This window comes from Pituophis catenifer, unplaced genomic scaffold (assembly GCF_029215685.1).
Source record: "Pituophis catenifer annectens isolate HBS135680 unplaced genomic scaffold, rPitCat1.0.hap2 SCAF_2, whole genome shotgun sequence".
In the NCBI taxonomy this organism is placed as follows: Eukaryota; Metazoa; Chordata; class Lepidosauria; order Squamata; family Colubridae; genus Pituophis; species Pituophis catenifer.
Window position 1 is genome coordinate 276216449 of NW_027256882.1, and position 24598 is coordinate 276241046.

General features: G+C 39.6%; 1 protein-coding gene across 1 annotated transcript in view; it reads left to right on the forward strand.

Annotated features, from left to right (window-relative positions):
* The window catches only part of RANBP3L (RAN binding protein 3 like), a 43232-nt gene that overhangs the window by 13046 nt on the left and 5588 nt on the right, over nucleotides 1–24598 (forward strand). The window contains exons 2-12 of the mRNA XM_070934564.1: nucleotides 4961–5016; nucleotides 7577–7613; nucleotides 8954–9028; nucleotides 9733–9807; nucleotides 10357–10428; nucleotides 14098–14234; nucleotides 14697–14767; nucleotides 15779–15863; nucleotides 17381–17474; nucleotides 20125–20258; nucleotides 23788–23908. Coding sequence (XP_070790665.1) covers nucleotides 4961–5016; nucleotides 7577–7613; nucleotides 8954–9028; nucleotides 9733–9807; nucleotides 10357–10428; nucleotides 14098–14234; nucleotides 14697–14767; nucleotides 15779–15863; nucleotides 17381–17474; nucleotides 20125–20258; nucleotides 23788–23908 — 957 coding nt within the window. The remainder of the gene's footprint in view (nucleotides 1–4960; nucleotides 5017–7576; nucleotides 7614–8953; nucleotides 9029–9732; nucleotides 9808–10356; nucleotides 10429–14097; nucleotides 14235–14696; nucleotides 14768–15778; nucleotides 15864–17380; nucleotides 17475–20124; nucleotides 20259–23787; nucleotides 23909–24598) is intronic.

Genomic DNA, 24598 nt, shown 5'->3' on the forward strand with positions numbered 1-24598 from the left:
ATTAAAGTAGAACTATATGCTCTAGTTCTGAAGAGTAGAATAGAATAGAATAGAATAGAATAGAATAGAATAGAATAGAATAGAATAGAATAGAATAGAATAGAATAGAATAGAATAGGTCTCAAGTCCATATTTTTCTAATAATGCTGCTAAGAGGCTGAAAGAATTAACTGAGGAGTAAATTGCTGTTCACACATTAAATAATTTCTTGTTTTGTGCTTAATTTGTTCTTGAATTTGGTCCAAAATTCATCTTTCCTGTTGAGGAGGTGCACAATCATTGATATCTAACTTGGAAGAATGTGGAAAAATTACAGTACATTAACGGAACACCGCTGTCCAAAAGACATACAGTATGTGCAACCAAGTTGTATGGATAAGGAAAAATGTGCAAGAAAGTATGTAAAAAACTATTTAAAAAACGTTTTCTTGTCAAACTGATGCAGAGGAGGCGTATGCACACTTGGAATGACAAAAATCCATGGGAACTGAAATAAACAATTTCATCACCAGTGCTGATACTCTCTCCAAATTCTTCCTGGTCTTGTAATTTTTTCTCCTTTCACCCAGGCTTCAAAATGAGAAAGGAGGCTGATGGGAGAGGAAATTATTGAAAAAATGGATATTTGCAGGAAAGACAAGTTCCCATGCATTACTTAGTAAAAGGGGGGAACATGTTATGCACATTTCTCCGATGAAGGTGATTTTCTTATGATTTTTTCCTCCATGGTATCTGGAATCTTCCCACATAATAAAAGATGGATGGAATTCTGGCCACCCATATCTATGTCAAAAGTATTATGGAAATATAGATATACTTCTAATGGGAGCCTTTATTCAGCCCAGAGGTTCTCAAATTATGGGATGTTGCAAGCAATTTGGAAGAGTTGCAAATAATTTGGGAGGTCACAATTTTTAAAAACCCAATCAGATTTGCATAGGAAATGTGGGAACTCCATCTAACATTCTGATTTCATCTGTACAAACCTATAGAGCAGAATTTGAGGATTTCTCTGATATAGAGATTAACATGTTTTTATTTATTAAAAATGGCACATTTATTTCATGGCCAACCTTAATGACAACAACAATCATTTGTTTTATTTTTATTTATTTATTATTTTAGGGAGTTGTACAGGCAGTGCAAAATTTGAGCATCACTTGACTAGGCAATTAGACTAGTGAGCTACTGCCAGTATAGACCCATTTAATCAATGGGTCAGTCCAGATTTATTGAACATCAACTCCCAGTATTCCTAACCACTTTGGCCAAAGGAACCAGTCTGTTGTTCTTTAATATAATACAGTGATGTCCCTTCGTGTACATTGCCATTCAGAAATCAACCAATCACGGTCACATCCTCAGTTCCTCCCTACTCAGAGCTTTAGCTATTTAAAAAATTGCTTCTAATTTTGGTATAGAAAAATGCTTGACTCTTGCCAACTTTCAGTGGCCTTGAAGCTTTGGTACACAACGATTTATCAATATCTGATCACACTGAGTCAGGGGTATTGTTTTTCAAAATCTTTTCTCCTGCCTCCTCCTATTCTGCTTTTTTTTTTTCCCCAGAGGCTCAAGGTCATTCTTCTTCCCCGCTTTTATTCCCACTACAATGATTCTGCAAGGGAGGTTAGGCTGAGGCATAATAAGCACAAACCATCCAGGTAGATGTTGTATCTGAATATGGATTTGAACCATATTCCAGCCCAACATCATAATCACTAACCCACTCTATCCCATCGCTGTTTAGACTCGTTCAAAAGCCAGCACAGAGCTTTCTCAACTCTAGATACCTTCCTCACTGTGCTGAAACATAATTAGAATTATTAGAATTAGAATGGTATTAGAATTATACTAATAGAGTAATTATATTCAATCATACTACTAATTTTTAAATCTTGTAACTACATTTATAAATCAATTCAAAAGAGACAATGGAGCAAATTAGGATGAGGTTTACTAAGATGGGGAAGGGTCCTAGAAATCCTATGTAAAACAGTTAAAGGATCTAACTTTTAAGCTTTTAAGAAGAGACTGGACAGCCACTTGTCTGGAATGCCATTGGCACAGGGTCTCCTGCTTGAGCAGGAGGTTGGATTAGAAGACCTCCAAAGTCCCTCCCAACTCTTGCTATTCTGTTATATAAATATCTGAAGGGCTGTTCCTGAGAAGCGGGAATGCACTTAATCTCTATTGATTTAGAGGGCAGGATTTCAACCAGGGGATAAAATTTACAAGGAAGAAAGTTCAGATTGCAGTTGAGGAAGACTTTTCTGACTATACGAACCATCAGCCAGGGGAACAGGCTGCCAGTATGGCAGGACTGGTTCTCCTTCACTTGTTGTTAGTTGTGAAGTCGTGTCCAACCCATCGAGACCCCTTAGACAATGTTCCTCCAGGTCTTTCTGTCCTCTACCATCCCCTGGAGTCCATTTAAGCTCACGCCGACTGCTTCAGTGACTCCATCCAACCATCTCATTCTCTGTCATCCCATTCTTCTTTTGCCTTCAATTGTTCCCAGCATTAGGCTCTTCTCCAGTGAGTCCTTCCTTCTCATTAGGTAGCCAAATGATTTGAGTTTCATCTTCAGGATCTGGACTTCTAAAGAGAAGTCAGGGTTGATCTCCTCTAGGACTGACCGGTTTGTTCGCCTTGCAGTCCAAGGGACTCGCAGGAGTCTTCTCCAGCACCATAGTTCAAAGGCCTCAATTCTTTGGCGCTCAGCCTTTATGGTCCAACTTTCACAGCCATACATTGCAACTGGGAAAACCATAGCCTTGACTATACGCACCTTTGTTGGCAGGGTTATGTCTCTGCTTTTTAGAATGCTGTCTAGATTTGCCATAGCTTTCCTCCCCAGGATCAAGTATCTTTTAATTTCTTGGCTGTAGTCCCCATGTGCGGTGATCTTGGAGCCCAGGAAAATAAAATGTCACTACCTCCATTTCTTTCCCATCTATTTGCCAGGAATTGAGAGGGCCGGGAGCGTATTCTTTCTCCTTCACTAGAGGCCTTGAAATAGGGTTGGATTTTTATTTTCCAGAGGTGCCCTTCCAGAGATACTGTACTGAGTTGAGAATTGATAAAACGTGCAGCTTCTAATATTAAAGATGCTCCCAGATACAACATTTGGGGGAATGATGTTTTTTTTCTTCCAGAAAATGCTATCTTTCATCTGTAATCGTGCAGAAAAGTGTCATACTTTTGATTGATACAAAGACAGGGTGCCGAACAATTTCCTCCCTTATATAATTCTTTTCCTAGGATTGTTCCACCAGTTCTTTACATTTTTACCCACCTTTAGATGAGAACTGGAAATATTTGTATAGTAAAGGATATGTACCATAATTATGATCTTTTTAAAGTTTCGGAAGACATGTGTTTATATATATATGCTCACATACAAAGGATATCCTGTAAAGTGCCAGTTTTACACTTGCGAACAGTTTCAGAATATTATAGCATTAATAAATGTATCAATGAAGCCCAAGTTATCTCTAAATATCTTAAATATAAGTGTGATGAATCAGCTAATATGTTCATATATTTTCCTTGAGGTAAACTCAAGACATGTTATTTGAATCTTGAGGGATGATTCAAACTGGGCTTAAATTATAGCTTTGTGAGCTATGTTAATCTGTTTTCTTTAAATATACAGTTCAGTTTTCAATAGCTCCCTGAAGGAATAGAATTCTACCCATGTTTCTGCAGTTCAGGGCTATAATTATTAATAATTTGGGATAAATATTTTATTATGTTCTTATAAATTGAGTCCTGTGTACAAGCAAACAGCATGGCCTTTTTAAAATGGTGTATGATTACACATAGATGTTTATTGGATTTTCACACTAACGTTACTTCTAGTAAATGTCAAAGAATAATCCTTTAATTTCAAGATGACCAAACCCATGGCGTCATGTTGCTGTTCACTGGATATTTTAGTCTCCACTGAAAGAGGGAGATGTCTTTAGCGGTATAGTGGTGAAGATGTTGGACTAAGACCAGGGAGAACCCGAAGAAGCCCGCCCTCATCCATGAAATCTCAGAAGGGGCTTTGGGCCTGCCCCTCTCTCAATCCATGGGGTTGTCTGGCGGGAAAATGGAGTGGAGAAGAAGATGAACCACTAGAGCATGGGTGTCAAACTCGTGGTGTCATGTTGCCGTCATGTGATATATCGCGACGTTTTATCCCCTTTGTGGACCTGGGGTGGGCATGGCCTGCATGTGACGCATCTGGCACATGGGCTGCCAGTTTGACACCCCTGCACTAAAGGAAAGGAACAAACAAACAATATATATAGTTAATATTAGACAAATTGGATAGATTTTGCCTAATCTATGATAGCAATACTTCCTGACATATAGAAACTACACGTAATAATAAAAATTGATTGTATCTAATTACAGACTGTCTGTGGAACACACTGGCAGTCTGAATCCAGGAGCAGCAATAACTATATTCTCAGGTTCTAAAGCATAGTGGGATTCTGTTTTCATATTTTCTCAAATTAGAAGTCTGTAGCTGAATCACATATGCATTTTTGTACACAAATTCTACATTTTCAATAAGTGTAGTGGTGGGGCAGTGGTTAGAGTGCAGTATTGCAGGCTAATTCTGCTGACTGCCAGGGGATTGATCCTCACCGATTTAATGTTGCCTCAGCCTTCCATCCTTCCAAGGTTGGTAAAATGAAGAGCCAGATTGTTAGGGGCAATATGCTGACTCTGTAAACTGCTTGGAGAGGGCTGTAAAGCACCATGAAGCGGTATATAAGTCTAAGTGCTATTGCTATATCTGTGTTCCTAAATAGAAAAGGTGACTCTTGCAGATTTGAAGACAATATGATTTTGAAGACCAAATAATTGCATTTTCAAGAGAAAAGAGAAAAAAAAATAGAAATCTGCAGACAACAAACTGGTCTACATGATTTCATGTTGGGATTTTCTGTTCTACTTCCAGATAGTTCAGTGATTGCGCAGCCCATGTTTGTTTTCAAGAAGGAACGACCGTGCAAGGTAAGACCTGAAAGTCGTCCCATCCTTCTGGAATTTGTTTAAGATAATTTACTCGGTGTACGTGGATCCAGATGGTGGGTGAAGTGGGATTGCCAGTTTATTTGAATGTCTGTGTCAACTTCAACGTGGAATTGTGCTGATTTCAACTGTTGTCGCTTCTCAGTTGCCACACAGACTGGGGTGGGGAGGGGAAGGGGAGGGGAGGGGATATGCCAGTTCCAGACAGCAGACAACAACAAGAATCCGGTTCTGTGGGAACCAAGGTCGTTCAGCCATCTGGGTTATTAAGGCTAAAGTTTTTGCTGTTGCTAAAACAATATTGGGACTGCTAATTGGACAATGTGACACGAAATAATGAGGGGAGGGGAATTTGATTCTTTATGCGAAAACCATGGGGATTAATTAGAGTTGGTTTTGCTTTGATTCATGCTGATATGAGGTATCCAATAAAGTTTAGTACAAAGAGACTGGAAAGTTTCACATCTGCTTGCTTAGTTGGGTTCATCAGTCGGGACCTTGACAGTCTACATAGAAACAGTATCTTCAGAAAGAGAAATACTAATTGACATAGACCCCTTTTTATCTTTGTGAATCATCTGCACACATACAAACTATTTATGATAGTGTGATTGGGAAAACATGGATTAATGTGATATCCTATTTAGGTACATCAGAGGTGGGTTTCAGCAGGTTCTGACCAGTTCTGGAGAACCAGCAGTCGAAATTTTGAGTAGTTCGGAGAACTGGTAGTAAAAATTCTGACTGGCCCCGCCCCCATCTATTCTCTGCATCCCAAGTCCCAGCTGATCTGAAGGAAATGGGGATTTTGCAGTAACTTTGCCCTGGATTGGGGAGGGAATGGAGATTTTACAGTATCCGTCCCCTGCCACACCCACCAAGCCACACCCACCAAGCCATGCCATGCCCACCAAGCCACACCCACAGAACCGGTAGTAAAAAATTTTGAAACCCACCACTGAGGTACATGTTTGTACGTACATAGGTCTCCCCCCAATGTTATTCTGCATATAAGCATGAAGGTGCCATCAGGTTTGATTGCTCTTTCTCCTTTAATTGAATTAAGAATAATGTCTGAATTAAGCTCCTTCCAGTTCACGTCACACTAACTCAGGCATCCCATAGTGCAGCCAGAAAAAGTGTTTTCACTGAATGCCTAGTATGAATGGAAAACACATATTCATAATTTCCATTATGTAAAGTAACAATAAGATTAATGAAGTTTGTTGTGTGTATGGTGAACTGTTGTTCTTTTTTGGCTCAAGAGGAGAAGATACGGTTTCATCCAAAAAAGTGGAATTATCTTCCGCAGGAGGTACCATCCAGATGTGTAGGAATTCAACTTTCAGCCTAGCCTTACTAACTAGGAATTAGGGGAGCTGAAGCCTATATAGCAGGGGTGAAATGCTTCCGGTTCAGACCGGATCACCCGATCCGGTAGCGATGGTGGCAGGTGGATCAGAGAACCAGTAGCAAAAATCCTTGCCCCCCCCCCACGCCCAGCTGAGCTTTTTTTTTTTTTTTACTTTTAAAAGCATTTTTTCTACAACCTCTTTGGCTGAAAAAATGCTTTTTTTGTTAAAAAAAGTAAAAAAGTAAAAAAAAAAAAGCCTCTGATGATCGTGTGGCTCAGCTGGGATCATCAGAGACTTTTAAAAGCATTTTTTCTACAACCTCTTCGGCCGAAGAAGTTGTAGAAAAAAATGCGTTTAAAAGGAAAAAAAAAACGTTGGCCACGCCTACCCAGTCACATTACCCCCACCACCAAGCCACGCCCACAGAACCGGAAGTAACAAATTTTACATTTCACCACTGCTATATAGCAATAGCAATAGCACTTAGACTTATATACCGTTTTACAGTGCTTTACAGCCCTCTCTAAGTGGTTTACAGAGTCAGCATATTTCCCCCAACAATTTGGGTCCTCATTTTACCCCCCTCGGAAGGATGAGTCAACTTTGAGCTTGGTGAGATTTGAACTGCCAAATTGCAGGCAGCCGGCTGTCAGCAGAAGTAGCCTGCAGTACTGCACTCTAACCACTGCGCCACCGTGGCTCATATATCTAAGGAACAAGGGAATCTGGCATAATCTCCAGTGTACTTTCAAAGACTTTGATTGATATGGACAGTCACGTAGAATATAAACATTCAACAATCACACTGTGCAAAGGCTCAATGATGGCTTGGCTTCAAGACTACCAAGTGTTGTGCAAAGACTATTACTTCATGGAAAAGCAGGAAGAAAAAGCTATGGATTTGAGCCACTAAAAAAGGCACTTGCAACTTTATGCTGACCGCCACCAACTAATTCCTTTCTTTGGCTTCACTCTTTTTTTTTGCAATACTTAGACTTACATAAACAAATTGTTTCTTGCCTAGGAAACTGGTTTAGTTGTACTGGGTCAAGAGATCAGTGACAGGCTTGGCAAAAGGAGCATGACAGTCTGAATGTCCATCCTATCTATTAAAAAAAAAGAAAAAAAAACTTGACATCTACAGCTTTTCATTTAAGGTTTAACCTTAAATCTTTCTTTTTGTTTAGAGGCCTGCGGAAGATCCATTGCACAAGACTGAAAACGGTAATCAGGCTTTCTGTACAGAAATCGTTCTAGTCAAACTTGTGGAAGGGGTTGGTTCAGTGGTGGAATTCAATATTTTTTACTACCGGTTCTGTGGGTGTGGCTTGGTGGGCGTGGCAGGGGAAGGATACTGTAAAATCTCCATTCCCACCCCACTCCAGGAGAAGGATACTGCAAAATCCCAATTCCCTCCCACCTACTGGGGGAAGGATATTGCAAAATCTCCATTCCCACCCTACTCTGGGACCAGCCAGAGATAGTGTTTTCCGGTTCTCCGAACTATTCAAAATTTCCACTACCGGTTCTCCAGAACCTGCTGGATTTCACCCCGGGTTGGTTAGAACATTAGAACTGGGCCTCCGACTCCAAATACAGGTAGACTTCATCTTACAACCATTCATTTAGTGACCCTTCAAAGTTACAACAGTACTGAAAAAAACAACTTACAACCAGTCCTCACACCCCATGGATACTTCACAACCGCACTTGAGACCAAAATTTCTCTTGCTAAGCAAGGCGGTGAGTCATGCTTGATTTTATGTCCCTTTTTTGCTATAGAGATCAAGTACAAGCTGACTTTGTATAAATATACAAAAGGATGAAGGCTATTGCTTAGCGCATTGTAAGCCGCCCTGAGTTTCCGGAGAAGGGCGGCATATAAATCAAATAAAAAAAAAAAGTAAATCAGTGTTGCCATTAAGCAAATCATGCAGTTGTTAAGTGAATCCAGCTTTCCCCATTGATTTTACATGTCGGAAGCCATTTGGGAAGGTTACAAATGGCAATCACATGATCCATGAGGTGCTGCAACCATCGTACATACATGCCAGTTGCCAAGTGTCTGAATTTTGATCACATGACCATGGGCACGCTGCCATGGTCATAAGTTGGAAGGATCAGTTGTAAGTCATTTTTTTTTCAGTGTCGTAATTTCAAACAGTCTCTAAACGAATGGTTGTAAATTGAGGACTACCTGTATATTACAGGGATTGGCTGGAGTTTATACGATTATCATGTGTTCCTATCATTCATTAATTTTTATTACAGTCATAAACTAGAACAAAGGAAAACCCTCAATAAATATACAATTAAAAATTCTAGAATAAAATAATAAATAATAGATAAAATTTATGATAAAATCCAATCTGTCAATTATACATGGTCTAACTATACTAAAATCACAATCCATAAACTGTGTGGCCCATAGTCAGTTTATTACGAAATGGGAAAGAAATAAGCAGTGCAAAGGATTTGCCACATTTGTTATATAAAATAGTGGTGGTGGGTTTCTGACGAAGCCCCTGTGCTGCTTATCATGTGTTCTGTTTTTCTGCCTTTAGTTCCCTGTGGACCCAGAAAACGTGCAAGAGCTTCATATTTTTCTTTTCAGCCCTCTGAGTCAGAGTCCTATAGAGGTAAGGCTTCTCTCTTAACCGCTTGTTTTATATTCCGTTTACACTGGCAAGTACAGCTTTCCAAAATTTAGTTTGAAATGTTACATCCTGGACTTAAGCGCTGAATGTCATGCTTTTATTTTTTAACCATTTCAAATAAATGACAGCAGAATGACAGTGAGGGGAAATTATATGTATAACAAAATACCAAAACCCCTCTTAATAGAATAGAATAGAATAGAATAGAATAGAATAGAATAGAATAGAATAGAATAGAATAGAATAGAATAGAATAGAATAGAATAGAATAGAATAGAATTCTTTATTGGTCAAGTGTAATTGGACACACAAGGAATTTGTCTTGGTGCATACTCTATCGGAGTACATAAAAGAAAAGATACATTCGTTAAGAATCATAAGGTACAACACTTAATGATAGTCATAGGGAAACAGTCAATATAAATCTTAAGGATACCAGCAACAAGGTTACAGTCAAACAGTCATAAGTGGGAGGAAATGGGTGATAGGAACGATGACAAGATTAATAGTAATGCAGACCTAGTAACTAGTTTGACAGTGTTGTTGGATTGTTGTTGGGTTGTTGGGTTAGCAAAAATAAGTACCACTATAACTACATCAGCATTCAACTATAAATATCTGTGTTAAGATTATGAAATGTAAAATGCTACTGGGGAAAAAAAAACACTTAATACTTACATTTCCAGAAACTGTATGTTCCAAGAAACAAGCAAGAACCTCATCCTTTATCATCATTCCAACATTTCCACCTTCTCAGCCAGGTAAGTTAAAAGTTGATCTAGAAAGTGAATATATAAAATTGATATGGAAACGTAAATGTTCTTTCTTCCTTTTTTCTTTATTTTCTTCCCATCCCTTTCTTCTCTCTCTCTCTCTCTCTCTCTCTCTCTCTCTCTCTCTCTCTCTCTCTCATTGCATTTTTCAAATTAGGCTCATTCAAATTAATTTAATTCTTCTGCCACTTTATTGTTCTGACAGAAAAAGGCATATCAGTACTAGACTCCTGCTAAAATAAATTAAATTATTATATCACAAATCCTTTCTGGCTGGCTCCAGCTTCCTTTTCCTTCTATCTTTTGCAAAGGGCTAGTCTGTATCTTCAGGCTGGTCCCTTTAGTCAATTATCTCTGTAAGAGAGCTTTGATGAGTTTAAGTGGACTGGATACCATTCTTGCAACAACAACAACAAAAACCCCATTAAAAGTCTTGGAAAAACTTGAGAAGAAAAAGCTGGGTATAATATAACATATGGGGAGGGGGGGGGAGAACACAAATTTTGTTGAATATTTTGGAAAATGTTTGTTTTACAGTAAAGAAGAACAATGTATTCATGACTTCGGGCCTATCAGAAGATTGTATTGATGTGAAAGCAACAGAACAAGGTAGGGAGAATTATTTAAATATAACAATCTTATGCCCATTTGGTGTGTAAAAGCTGGTAGAGAAGGAAATAGAAAAGGTAAAAGATTGAGGAAAATTGGCAAAGCATAGATATCGATTAGGGTTGCCAGGTCTGCTTCCAAAAAATAGCAGACAAGGAGGGGGGGGGGTGTTAAGTAGTAAAAAATTTTTTAAAAAAATTACAATTAAATTATATATTTTCTTACAAACATTTTAACACGTATTAAAATAATCACTTCAAAACTTTACTTATAATTCAAAACATCAAATATATTATAATAATATGTAAAATATTAAATTACATTTTACTTTGCTGTCGTGTGTATTTTTTATTTGACTGCGCAGCTTTGATCAATTCTTTGTGTTTAAAGAATAATTCTTTAATTTCAGTACAACATTGAGAAATATTAAAAAATATACAAAGTTCACTTCAAACTGATACAAGCAGTCGGTTACGTTCGTCAGTCCACAAATTTCCCATGACACTGAAAATTTGTTCAACGTTTGCATTTGATACCGGAATTGATGCACAATACTAGAACAGTTTCAGTAAACTTGGAGCTGGCTCTTTCTTGAAAAAGTACGTCCACTTATCAAGGGATGAATCGCCCTGCAGATGAACATAAACTTTTTCTAAGGCAGAAATTTCATCAAAGAGAGTGTTGGGTGGAAGTTCTTCTCACCATGGTGATAATAACCAGATGTTCGTCATTTCTTCTAAAGTTGGAGGATTATTGCGATCAATTAGATTGAAACAATTTAGCGTCTCATATACTGAATCGGTGAAATTATACCACTTTTCTAGGTACGCAATGTCTCTTTGATACATGTTGATGGCTTCTTTCTTGAACTTTTGCATGGCATTCTCAGGCAAATGTTTTTTATGTAAGGGAAATAAAACTTTCATTCCCAAAAACTGCTGATCGTATTTTTTTTTGCAAAGAATCACGCAGCTTACACATGATAATGTGAAGATCACATGCAAGAATTTTCTTGCTTTCCAGCTTCAGTAGGATGTCTTGCATTATTGACATGAAGAAGTGCGTGAAATATAAATAAAATTCTGAAATTGTTGGTTCATCGTCCTTTGCGAGTTCATTTTCCTGATCCGAAATAAGGTTCCAGATAACCTTATGGCACTCATCAGATCCAAGAGAAATAAAATACGATTTTAGAGGTATCCAGTTTAAAAGAAGTCTTTCGACCGTTTTAAACAAACTTAACCAACGTGTTGGAACATGGCACAAAACTTCATGGAATTCTGACTCGTAAAACTCAAAAAATGATTTCAACTCTTCTCGTTTCTTCGCAGAATTCGAAAATTCGGCAAAAACCTTCAGCACTACATTTTCGATATCAAAAGATAACTGCTTTAATGCATTTTTTGCGCTGTTGTGTAAAATGTGATTATTGCAATGAGCATTCGATCTTTGTCTCATTCTAACTTATGAAAAAAAAGACAAGACGCGATTCTCCTATCCTTATTCTCTTAGACTGTACAGCTTTAGATTACGTACCATTTCATCATAAAGCTTTTGAATAAAAAAAAATGAAAAAAAATAGTGAACATAATGTGAAAAAAGTGGACTGTCCGCTCAAATACTGGACACCTGGCAACCCTAATTTATCGATCAGTGACTGACACAGCTCTTTTCATCAAGTAGTGTTGTACTATTGTGCTGTACTGAACACTGTATCTCTTTTTTATGAGTTTGACCTTATAGGTTAGTCCTCAACTTACGACAACAGTCATTTAATAACTGTTCATAGTTATGGTGTAGCCCAAAAAAGGGGATTTACAACCCAGATTTGAAATTCCAAAATCCCCCCCTAAGCAGTCATGCAGTTTAAATGCTTTGGTAATTGGCCTACATTATAGCCATTGGTAGAGCCCAGGGGTGAGTTCTACTTATCTTTACTACTGGTTTGCAATGGGAGCATGTGTGCTCTTCGATCGCATGCATGTGCGCTTCGGTGCATGCACAAAAGCTTCTGCACATGCACAGATAGTCAATTATGACATCCAGGTGGGTGGGCGGAGCCTCCCACCTCTTTTACTACCAGTTCTAAAGAACCGGTAGAGCCCCATAGTCACATGACTGTAATTTACATTTTTGCCACACGCTGGGATTTACCTCTGCCTCATAGTCTGCCTATCAGCCCAGGAGCCATTTTCTCCTGACATCTCCAGGGCTGCCACAGCGGAGGCCAATCGAGCTGTGGGAACAGGAGGGGGGAGGTAGAGATAGGGAGGGGATTGTAACCAAAACAAAATCCTTTCCTCTGAGAACCAAGGATGTTCCCACCAGGTGCCAGGAGGCGGGATGCGGGATGAGAGACCAGATGAACTTGGGACTGTGACCTGATTGGACCATGGGATGGAATGCATGGACAGGGGGAGGAAAAATATACTTTTAATTAAGGGGGAAACCCAATAGGGGTTTCCCCAGATGTGCCAATAGGACATGCCTAATAAATCTACACTTTGAGGAATATGCCTGCCGCGGAGTTTTGATTCTGTTGGGGGTGTTAACTGGAACCCTGACACTGTCCCATAGCCAACAACGGATTCCCTTAACAATTGTGGCATTACAACCTCCACAAAAAAGGTCATAGAATCAGATATGGCCAAATGTTGGCCTGCTTTACTACCCATCACCAGTGTTGGTATTCAGCCGGTTCAGACTGGTTCGGGCAAACCGGTAGTGGCAACCTGCGGGTGAGCCTGGGGCCGCCCACCTGCCCTGGCGCTTTGCTGTCCTATTTAGCCACGTTTTATAAGCCACATGCACGCATACAAGCTGCGCGTGAGAGAAAAGCACATGCGTGAAAGGTTGGACGCGTGTGCGGAAGGCGTGCACGCAAGCGCTCACATTTTCGGTACGTGGCGAACTGTTGGTAAAATTATGTAAAACCCACCTCTGCACACCACGACTTATGACCAAAATTGTGGTTTCAATTACAGTCATAGGCCTACTGCACAACACATGTATAAAAGGTTTGAGATGCAGTGATTTATCAGAAGGAACATTTTGTTGCTATGGTGAATGCTGCTGTCAGTCACTCTTCCTATAGAGGAACAACCAGCTCTTCATTTGTCATAAGCCATCAGAAGAAAGGGATGTACAGTAAGATTTCAACCTTGTGATTGTTCTGGGTATGATTTCAGTTTTAGAGCTTTCCGTTGTTGGTTTTCTATTCCAATTATAGCTTTTCGGATATCTGTCATAAAACTAGCTTATCAAGAACTGTGTCCTTGCGTGCGAGCCTTATAGACTGTATGGCAGGCAGGCAATTCTGATACACGATGCATGAAAGTTCAGTGCTTAAACATCCATATGGACGCGAGTCATAAGACTTGATTTAAGCAGGTATATCACTTCTATCCAACTATCTATATCTTCAAAGATGAAAGATTTAAAATGGTGCAGGGAAAATGAGAACTGTGAAATATTTGCTAAACCTGAGGAAAATCTAGCTGCCATGGTCCCTGAGGAAGAATAATAATAGAGATATCCAGGCGCTATAGCAATCACAAAATTCTATTTTTTCACTTGGAAGAGCAACTTTTAAGAAACCCAAATATAAGAAGATTGTCATCAGGAAAGAATAGATGAATTAAATTTCTTTTTTATATTTTATTTTTCAAGATCTTCCAACAAGCAACAGACGAAGAGAGGTTTTAAGGCCTGCCAGACTGCAGCCGCCACAGGTGACTACATATAGAATAGAAAAGAAGAAAACTGGTGAAAATCTTCTGGAGGAGAATCATGAAACAGACAATCAGGTAAAATATAATGCACCATCAAGAGTACGTGTTCTTATTGTTGCAGCCATGAAGTTCAGTTCATGTGAGAAAGCTTTGAAATATTCTAAAGATGCTTTTCAATAAGCAGCTGGACTTGGTTTTTTTCCCCTTGAAAAAGTTTTGCTTCTTGGATGAGAAGCAAAACATTTTCAAGGGGAAAAAAACCAAGGAAGTCCAGCTGCCTGTTGAAAAGCACCTTTGGGATGTTTCAAAGCCTTCTTTAGGCAAATGTGTTAGCCAAATCCAACAAAATTGTTTTTTCTGTTTTTTGGGAGAAATAGTTCCTATGAAAAGGGCAAATTTGGGAACTTAACAATACAGGTTTCTTACTTCTGGAAGCTAATGTTGTAGTGGGTAAAATAAAACAGACGGGGAGGTTATCACAATCTGTGTGTTTTAGAGTGCACGTGAAAGAAATTTGATTTAATGAATTATTTTTAGATGTCTGAAGATGCCTATATCTCCCAAAAGCTTCCTCACCCATTACAGATTTCAAGCTCTAGCACAACGCAGTAAGTTTATTTATTTATTTATTGGTTCGATTTATATGCCGCCCTTCTCCGGAGACTCAGGGTGGCTTACAATGCGTTAAGCAATAGCCTTCATACTTTTGTATATACCTGCTTAGTAGGACTTTCGCCCCCCCCCCCAAGCGGTGTTCTTTTTCATACAAAGTCAGCTTATTGCCCCCCAATCCGGGTCCTCATTTTACCTACCTTGAAAGGATGGAAAGCTGAGTCAACCTTGAGTCTGGTGAGATTTGAACTTGCAATAATTGCAGGCAGCTGGTGCTACTTAACAGCACTTTAGTCTGCTGTGCCACCAAGGCTCTTGAAATTGAAATTGAAATCTATTTAAATGATGATGATTGAAAGAAAGAAAGATTCAGTCATTTGGTCAACCTTTTTAATTATTTTGAATTATAATTTGGGGTTGCCGCTTTGCAACCTGAAAAAGTGGGGCGTACTTTCAGATTTTGAAGTAGAGACAAGGAAATTTGAGAAGGATGCCACCATAAAGAACAAAGGTCAAGTCTTGGATAGTTAATAGAATTATTATAGAGAGAATTTTACAAGCTTTTTTCATGAAGAAGGGAGGGAGGGAGGGAGGGAGGGAGGGAGGGAGGGAGGGAGGAAGGAAGGAAGGAAGGAAGGAAGGAAGGAAGGAAGGAAGGAAGGAAGGAAGGAAGGAAGGAAGGAAGGAAGGAAGGAAGGAAAGCTCTTTTCAAAGTTAGGTCATAATAGTAACAAAGTAAAGGATAGAATAAACTGGTCTTACTATAAATCAGTATGGCAGCTCAGAGTTACAAAACAGAATGTGCAGGTTGAAATGGGGTCAAAAATAACCCTGGGAGGAACAGTCGCTGATGTCTGACTGTCTATTTGTCTATCTCAGCCTCTCATGTATCATCACTGTTCATAATATTTTATAAGCCATTTAGAGCCTTGTTTGGTTTAGAGCAATGTACATATTTTTGTAATTAAGTAAGTAAACAAATACATATTCCTTTTTTTTTATTCAAGCAATCGATTAACCAAAGACAGAACTGTCTCAGAAAGTGAGCATTCTAATTTTGTATTTGGAGAAAATATAGTAGAAAGAGTTTTGGTAAGTATTAATGAATGCTTTAATACCAATGAATTTATTAATGAATTTAAGCTTGAAGGGTATAGTCATTTGCATTTCCCATTGTTAAATTCAAATCTAGATAATCAGGAAATAACAGTTAAAGAGAGATTTTTCTCAGTCCAGTCATTTCAGACATATATTTCATAATATTTGCAATACTCTTAATGACAATAAATTATCATTTTGAAACTGACTGCTTATGAGTTTGGCTCTTTCCTAGGCTACAAAAAATCATTTTATTCTAGTATACTATCTAAACAGCATTTGATCCAATAATAAAATTTATATTTATTTCAAAAATTTCTGAATAATCATTTCGGCTGCACCAATCAGCAGGTAATAGCCCAATCCCACCCATTATATATTTCACCTGCTATTTTCTTTACATCTGTTGCTATTAAACAAATCATATCTTCAACATTGTTTGGAGTTGAAATGTTCTGTGGCTGATTGCAAGATCCCCAAGACCTGGGCAATCCTTAGTGATACCGATAGAAGAGAATACTTGTAGCTCAGGGTTGAAATGAGGGGTCCTTGGTGCTCTCTAAACTTGGTTGTTTTCTCGCAGACATTTCATTACCCAAACTAGGTAACATTATCATTGTACAATGCAGTGATGATCTTATCCAGTTTTGGTAATGAAATATCTGAGAAAAACAAAGGGATGGAAAGGGGCATAGGACACTTCCTTAACTTTTTATCTACACTCTATTGCCCCCTTGTGGTCAGTAGATCCCATTAGGCGCTGAAAAGTCAGTGCAATTCAATTAGTGTTTCCAACAAACAGATCTGCAGGAAATGGGAATGACACACCATTCAGTGTGGGCCAGTGGGTGGGAGGGGCTACATTCAGTGCATAAGACGCACCCAAATTTTCACCCCCTTTTAGGGGGGGAAAGTGTGTCTTCTACTCTGAAAAATACGGTATATTTAATTCTAATAAGCAAAATAAATAATAAATTTAGAGTCAAAGGGCACCAGAATCTATTTACTGTGGATAAAATCTGGATCAAATTTAATTTTTGAAAGAAGATTTCCACTTGACTTATATAAGATAGCAAGATATTTGTAAAAATAAAATCACATTAACTTGCTTTATTAAAGACAGGATAGGAATGTACCCATTTCTCACTATTGTATGAGAAATCATGGGATTGCCACTTACTGCCTTAGTTCATGCAACAGACTGAATTTTAAGAACAGGTTAAACAAACCGCAGTCATGTATTCACATAACCTGCTGTTCCAAAACAAATAAATTATATTATAGACTAATAATGATGTCCTCCTGCACATTATTTAACACAATGTCTGAGTTCTCTCACATACTGAACCACAGATTACCTAATGCTATTTTAGCCGAGCCGAGCTTAGCCTATGCCACTGTGTACATTTACAATGCCTTTCACATGTTTAAAAGTCCGCTCACAGTATTTTTGTTATCTTTCCAGACCTAATTCTATTAATTCAAATCAGATTTTTCTCCTATTTTTCTAGAAACCTGAGAAATCCCCAGAATTGCAGTCAAAGGATATCAGTGAAAACGAGCTCATCTGTGCCCCAGATTTCCATACCATTCCCCCATGGGCAAGTAGGTGTTGTTTCTTAGAAAACAATGGCATAAAATTGATATTGCCCTTTCATGACATTGTGTATGTGGTTATTGTATTAAGCACTGAGAATTGGGCCTTCCCCAACCAGAACAAGTTGACAGTTCCATAATCCCCTGCAAAAATGCCTCTCTCTCTCTCCCAGATGGTGATGGGAGTTACATCTACAAGAGTCCAGAATGGGGATGGCTGGTTTAAGGCAAAGACAGAAAGGAACATGTCATATATCATATCAGACTACTTCGTCTTTCTAGCCTTATGTATTCCTCTCTAATTTAGCATATTTTTCGGACTATAAGATGCTCCAGACTTAAGACGCACCTAGCTTTTGAGGAGGAAAACAAGAAAAAAAAATCTGCCTCTGCCTCTGCCTGCCCTCTCAGCAATTTGCCTCCTTGCAGCAAACAGCAAACAGCAAACAGCCTGGTCAGCTTCAGCACAACCTGATTTAGCACGAGCAGCTGATTGGCGATTGGATTTGCCTCCTGGAATACCGCCTATCAGCTGTTCCAGGCTGCGGGGATCGCTACCACCCATTGGCACCGCTGCCGCCCATCGCCACTGCTGCCTATCACCACCTCTGCGTGCCCTGTTTTCAGCTTCCGTGCACCCCATTTTCAGCCCATTCCAGGTGGCGGCGATGGGTGGCAACGGCGGCAATGGCCAGTGGTGATCCCCGCAACCTGGAACAGCTAATAGGTGGTATTCCGGGAGGCAGATCCAACCACCTATCAGCTGCTCGTGCTAAATCAGGCTGTGCCGAAGCTGACCAGGCTGTTTGCTGTTTGCTGTTTGCTGCAAGGAGGTAAATTCCTGGGAGGCCGAAGGGTGGGGGCCAGCGGGTGGGTGGGGCTGTGGCAACATTCGCTCTATAAGATGCACAGACATTTCCACCCACTTTTGGGGGAAGGGAAGTGTGTCTTATGCACCGAAAAATACGGTATTTACTTTTCACATTTCTGAACCACCCATCCCACTCAAAGAGTATTTTGTAATTTATTTCCCAGCTAGAGATGTTCACAGGTTATATCAAAAAAGATAAAATACTGTCTGCAACTGTGTGATCATGTTCTGGAGGCACAACCTGTACAAAAAATATAGTTGAAACTTTATAGACTCATAAGGCTAAAAAGGACCTTGGAGGTCTTCCAGTTCAACCCTTTGCCCAAGGCAGGAATCCTCATATCCTCTCACACAGGATGTCCAACCTATGTATGTACAGGTAGTCCTCGACTTTCGACCACAATTGAGCCCAAAATTTCTGTTGCTAAGTGAGACGTTTGTTCAGTGAATTTTGCCCCATTTTACGATCTTTCTTGCCACGGTTGTTAAGTGAATCACTGCAGTTACTACGTTAGTAACCTGGTTGTTAAGTGAATCTGGCTTTCCCATTGACTTTGCTTGTCAGAAGGTCACAGAAGGTGGTCACATAACCCCTGGGACACTGCAACGGTCATAAATATGAGCCAGTTGCCAACCCTCTGAATTTTGATCACATGAGCATCAAGATGCTACAACAGTCGTAAGTGTGAAAAACAGTCATAAGTCACTTTTTTCACTGCCTTAGTAATTTCAAACGGTCACTAAATGAATGGCTGTAAGTCAAGGACTATCTGTATATATGTATTATATATGTATGTATGTGTGTGTATACATATGCACATATATATATATATATATATATATATATATATATATATATATACACACACACACACATATGTGTGTGTACATACATACATAAACACACACACACACACACACACACACACACATATATATATATGTATTTCTCTTTAGCCAGGTTCTTCCTACGTAAACCAAGATTTTTATGCAGCCCTAGTTCAGTGAAATCACAATCCACTAGTTTCTAGGTTTTTTTTTTCCTTCAGGCAACCAGCAAGCACCCTGCTGCCCATTGGGAGACCAAGGACAGGGTGCTTGCTGGCTGCCTGAAGGAAAAAAAAAAACCTAGAAACTAGTGGATTGTGATTTCACTGAACTAGGGCTGCATAAAAATCTTGGTTTACGTAGGAAGAACCTGGCTAAAGAGAAATACACATAAAGGCCTACGAAAATAAAAGAAAACAGATACACACACACACACACACACACACACACACACACACACTGTATATCAGGGGTGAAATTCAGTTGGTTCTTTCCGGATCGTGCAATATGGTAGGGCCGACTGTGCGAAGCCCCGCCCACCAGTGCAGATGTCATATGTCTCTTTTTTGTGATGATTTTCAGCCTCTGCCCATGTGCAGAAGGCTTTGTGCATGCGCAGAAGGCTTTGCGCATGTGTGGATGCGCACACATTTGCGAACCAGTAGGGAAGGTAAGTGAATTTCACCCCTGAGAGAGAGAGAGGGAGGGAGGGAGGGAGGGAGAGAGAGAGAGAGAGAGAGAGAGAGAGAGAGAGAGAGAGGGAGAGAGAGACCAATTAATCCATCCAATCTCACCAGCTTCATTGCCACAGAGGTGTCTAATTCCATGTTAATAATAGCTCATTTTGAATTGAAGTCAATTTAGAGATAATGTATTTAATATCTATAATATTCAATACTGTTGTAAGACCTTCCTCCCATAGCAATTTCATTTTCTCTTCCTTATTTTCTTGTGAAATAGCACCTCATTTTGCTAAGGGTTCAACGCTAGCAGAATCAGCTGCTGCTTACCTGTCTAGCAAAACAGCACAAAGATATTTATTGGAGGAAATAGAAATTACAACAGGAGAAGAAGAGGAACACAACGTATTGCAGGTATATCTATTTATTTATTATTTATTTATTAATTGAATTTTTATACCGTCCTCCTCCCAAAGGACTCAGGGCGGTGTACAGCCATATTAAAACCACGTATACCTATAAAATTTAAAAACAGTTTAAAATATATTAGAAATTTGGCCCTTATATTAAAAACTACAAACACCCAATTAAAATTCATTTTCTAAGCCAGCCCAGCCTGTTGAAACAATAGAGTCTTAAGGGCACAGCAAAAGGTACGTAGGTCGGGGATCGTGTGCATCTCCGGGGGCAATTCATTCCAGAGGGCAGGTGCCCCCACAGAGAAGGCTCTCCCCCTGGGTGTCGCCAGTCGACATTGTTTGACCGACGGCACCCTGAGGAGACCCTCTCTGTGGGAGCGTATTGGCCGGTGGGAGGCTATCATTGGCAGAAGGCGATCTCGTACATACCCAGGTCCTAAGCCATGGAGCGCTTTAAAGATGGTGACCAACACCTTGACTTGCACCCGGAAGACCACCGGGAGCCAGTGCAGCTCGTGCAGGAGAGGTGTTACAAGGGTGCGCTGGGTCGCTCCCATAATATCTCCCTCTGAACAGTTGTTCATGTACTGATTTAACACAGTAGCTTTATGGTTTTTGTAACAGATATGTCAATGGGAGTTAGGCCTGCTGCTGATTTTTTTTTGAATTGAAGGCAGTTACTGAATGAGGAATATTATCTCATTTTAGTGTCAGCAATTTATTTTAGTTCATTTGGTAACCACAGGTAATCCTCAACTTATAACTACTGTAGTTGCTTATTGGTTATTCACAGTTATTCACAGTTGCAACGGACTCAAAAAAAGTTATTTACATCCTGTCTTCAAACCTACAACTGCTGTACCATCCCCATAGTGGACTACTGCAACGCTCTCTACATGGGGCTCCCCCTGAGGTGCACCCGGAGGCTCCAGCTGGTCCAGAACGCGGCCGCGCGGGGGATTATGGGGGCGACGAGGCGCTCCCATGTGACACCTCTCCTGCGCGAGCTGCACTGGCTCCCGGTGGTCTTCCTGGTGACCACCTTTAAAGCGCTCCATGGCTTAGGGCCGGGGTATCTACGAGACCGCCTTCTGCCACCAATAGCCTCCCACCGGCCAGTACGCTCACACAGAGTGGGCCTCCTCCGGGTGCCGTCCGCCAGACAATGTCGGCTGGCAACCCCCAGGGGGAGAGCCTTCTCTGTGGCGGCGCCCACCCTCTGGAACAACCTCCCCCCAGAGATACGTACAATAATAGACCTCCGGATTTTCCGTCGGGCCCTGAAAACCTATTTATTTCAACTAGCTGGGCTGGCTTGAGTTAAATTTTAAATTGATTTTAAATCGGATTGTTTTAATTTACGGCCAAAATATTTAATTATTTTAAACTGTTTTTTAAATTTTGTATGTTCTGTTTTTTTTACTTTGGCTGTTCACCGCCCTGAGTCCTAATTGGAGAAGGGCGGTATAGAAATGGAAAAAAATAAATAAATAAATAAATAGTGACATGATTATATTTTGGATATTTAGCAATTGGTTTGTATTTGTGACTGATTGCAGCGTCTCTCAGTCACACGATCATGTTTTACAACTCTTTTTGCCATTTTTTGGCAAACACTGGCCAACAACACCCATTGGTTAAGCTAGATTCAGATTTATGATCATGCAATGTGCTTACTGAATTGCTTGATGACTATTTTAAGAACTGTTGTAAAAATTGAGTCCAGTCACATGGTGACTCAACTTACAACTGCAATGTCTTATGTTCAAAATCCAGGGCTCAGTTGGGTTGTAAATTGAGAACTAACAATAGTTGGTATGCAACATATCTGTCATCTGTCCCAAAGGTGCTTTTTCAAGAGGCAACTGGATTTTCTGGTTTTTCTTTGAAGACATTTTGCTTCTCATCCAAGAAGCTTCTTCAGCTCTGACTGGATGGTGGAGAACGGAAGGGCTGAATTCAAAGCTGAAGAAGCTTCTTGGATGAGAAGCGAAACGTCTTCAAAGAAAAACCAGAAAATCCAATTGCCTCTTGAAAAAGCACCTTTGGGACAACCATGACCTGGATGACTGAGAATCTCCATATATGTATATGTCATCTGTTCTTTTTCTTAAACATAGCTTCCTCAAAAGTTATTTAATTGTAACTATCAGTTTTCACAGTCATCTGAATTCCAGAACAGTTTCTCAGGAGTTATCAAACTAGTCACAAAGAAAATGGAAATACAGCCATGAGCACTAAAAAGCATCAAAGCCACTCCAATTCATTTTGGGTCCTAAATTACACAAGACCAATTATATCTTATTATATTTATTATATTATTATATATCAATTATATCTTCTGAGGGGGACACAGTGGCTCAGTGGCTAAGATGCTGAGCTTGTCAATCGAAAGGTTGGCAGTTCAGCGGTTCGAATCCCTAGTGCCGCGTAACAGGGTGAGCTCCCGTTACTTGTCCCAGCTTCTGCCAACCTAGCAGTTCGAAAGCATGTTAAAAATGCAAGTAGAAAAATAGGGACCACCTTTGGTGGGAAGGTAACAGCGTTCCGTGCACCTTTGGCATTTAGTCATGCCGGCCACATGACCACAGAGACATCTTCGGACAGCGCTGGCTCTTCGGTTTTGAAACAGAGATGAGCACCGCCCCCTAGAGTCAGGAACAACTAGTACATATGTGCAAGGGGAACCTTTACCTTTACCTATACCTAATTATATCTTCACATGTTTCTGTCTTGTACGTGTGTTGTTGTTTTAGAAAAATCAGGTGGAAATAAAGCAATTACTTCAATGCTGGGCAAGATAATGTTCAGGAAACGTATTTTCATTATCCATGTAAATCCTTTTGTAGTTGTCTAAATCATAAAACTAATCCAGTTGTCTACAAGTGCAGCAATTAGAACTGCCCAGGTTGGAAGCTTTTGTCAAAGATCAAATGTTATGTTGACCAATTGTCTGAGTCAGCAGGAAAGGGGCTGCCCCCTCAACCTTTTGACAGTAGACAGAGTCACTGATTTTTACTAGACTTAGGCTGGATACGTGCAGAAACCCTCTTAGCTGAATCTGCATATGAACTTCAATCTGGCTATAATTTATCATTCAGCTAGTGATCTGCATAGTGAAATCTGCTTTTTCACACACTGGATTAGCATAATCAGTCATGCTTGCTAAGTAAACATGCTCTTAGAAAAGAAATCCTTTTTTTAAAAAAAAAATGAAAATTACTCGTACAGCAGGATTTTTCTAGTCTTGCCATAAGAACAAGGAGATGAGAATTTTGCAAGTTCACTAATAACCATCTTCCTCTAAGAAGAGATTATCTATTTCAATTTCTGACAAGAAATTCTATTTTCCCCTTCTTTTTAAATGTTAGTGTGCAGTATTCAGTTAAGATCATTTAGTTGTCAGTTTTCTTTCTTTTAATTGATAGCAACTATAGAAATAGCCTACAAGCCAGTTGACCATTGTTATTCAACATTTGCTATCATAGAAATAATGATAATGATGATGATTTCTTCTGTCTTAGATCAACTGCAGGCTTTTTTTATTTAATAAAGCTCTATTATGCTGGACTGAAAGAGGCAGTGGCTGTTTGAGACTTAATGATACCTCCAGCAATCAGCATGGAATGCTTCAGTCAAGACTGGGTAAAAATTAATTTTGAAATTCTATATATATAAATGTAAGGCTTATATACAGTATATATATCATATATATATGATTCCTAGGAATAAAGAATTCCTAGGAATCATATTGATACAACTATATAGTTTTTTTCTGGCAACAAGACCAATTTTGGTTTATCACTGCTTTTCTTTAGGATTTGTTTTGACTTCTCAATCTATCTTACAGTTTGGTACTCTCTGGAGGTCTCCCATGTACTCATTTATAATAAACTCACTAATAAATGAGTTTACTAATAAGTAATAAACTCACTTATTAAAAGGATGTGCACATACAATCCACTTGCAACCCATTTGCAAAAACGTATCACCAAGAGTAAATATTTTAATCTTTACGTAAACATTTTAGCAGGGCTTTCACATGAAAAAGATTTGACAATTAATCAAATCGGGACTCCCTACACACAGTCACTCATGCCCTCGTTACTTCTCGTCTGGATTACTGCAACGCTCTCTACATGGGGCTCCCCTTGAGGTGCACTCGGAGGCTCCAACTGGCGCAGAGTGCGGCCGCGCGGGTGGTGATGGGAGCGACATGGAGTTCCCATGTGACACCTCTCCTGCGCGAGCTGCACTGGCTCCCGGTGGTCTTCCGAGTGCGCTTCAAGGTTCTGGTTATCACCTTTAAAGCGCTCCATGGCTTAGGACCTGGTT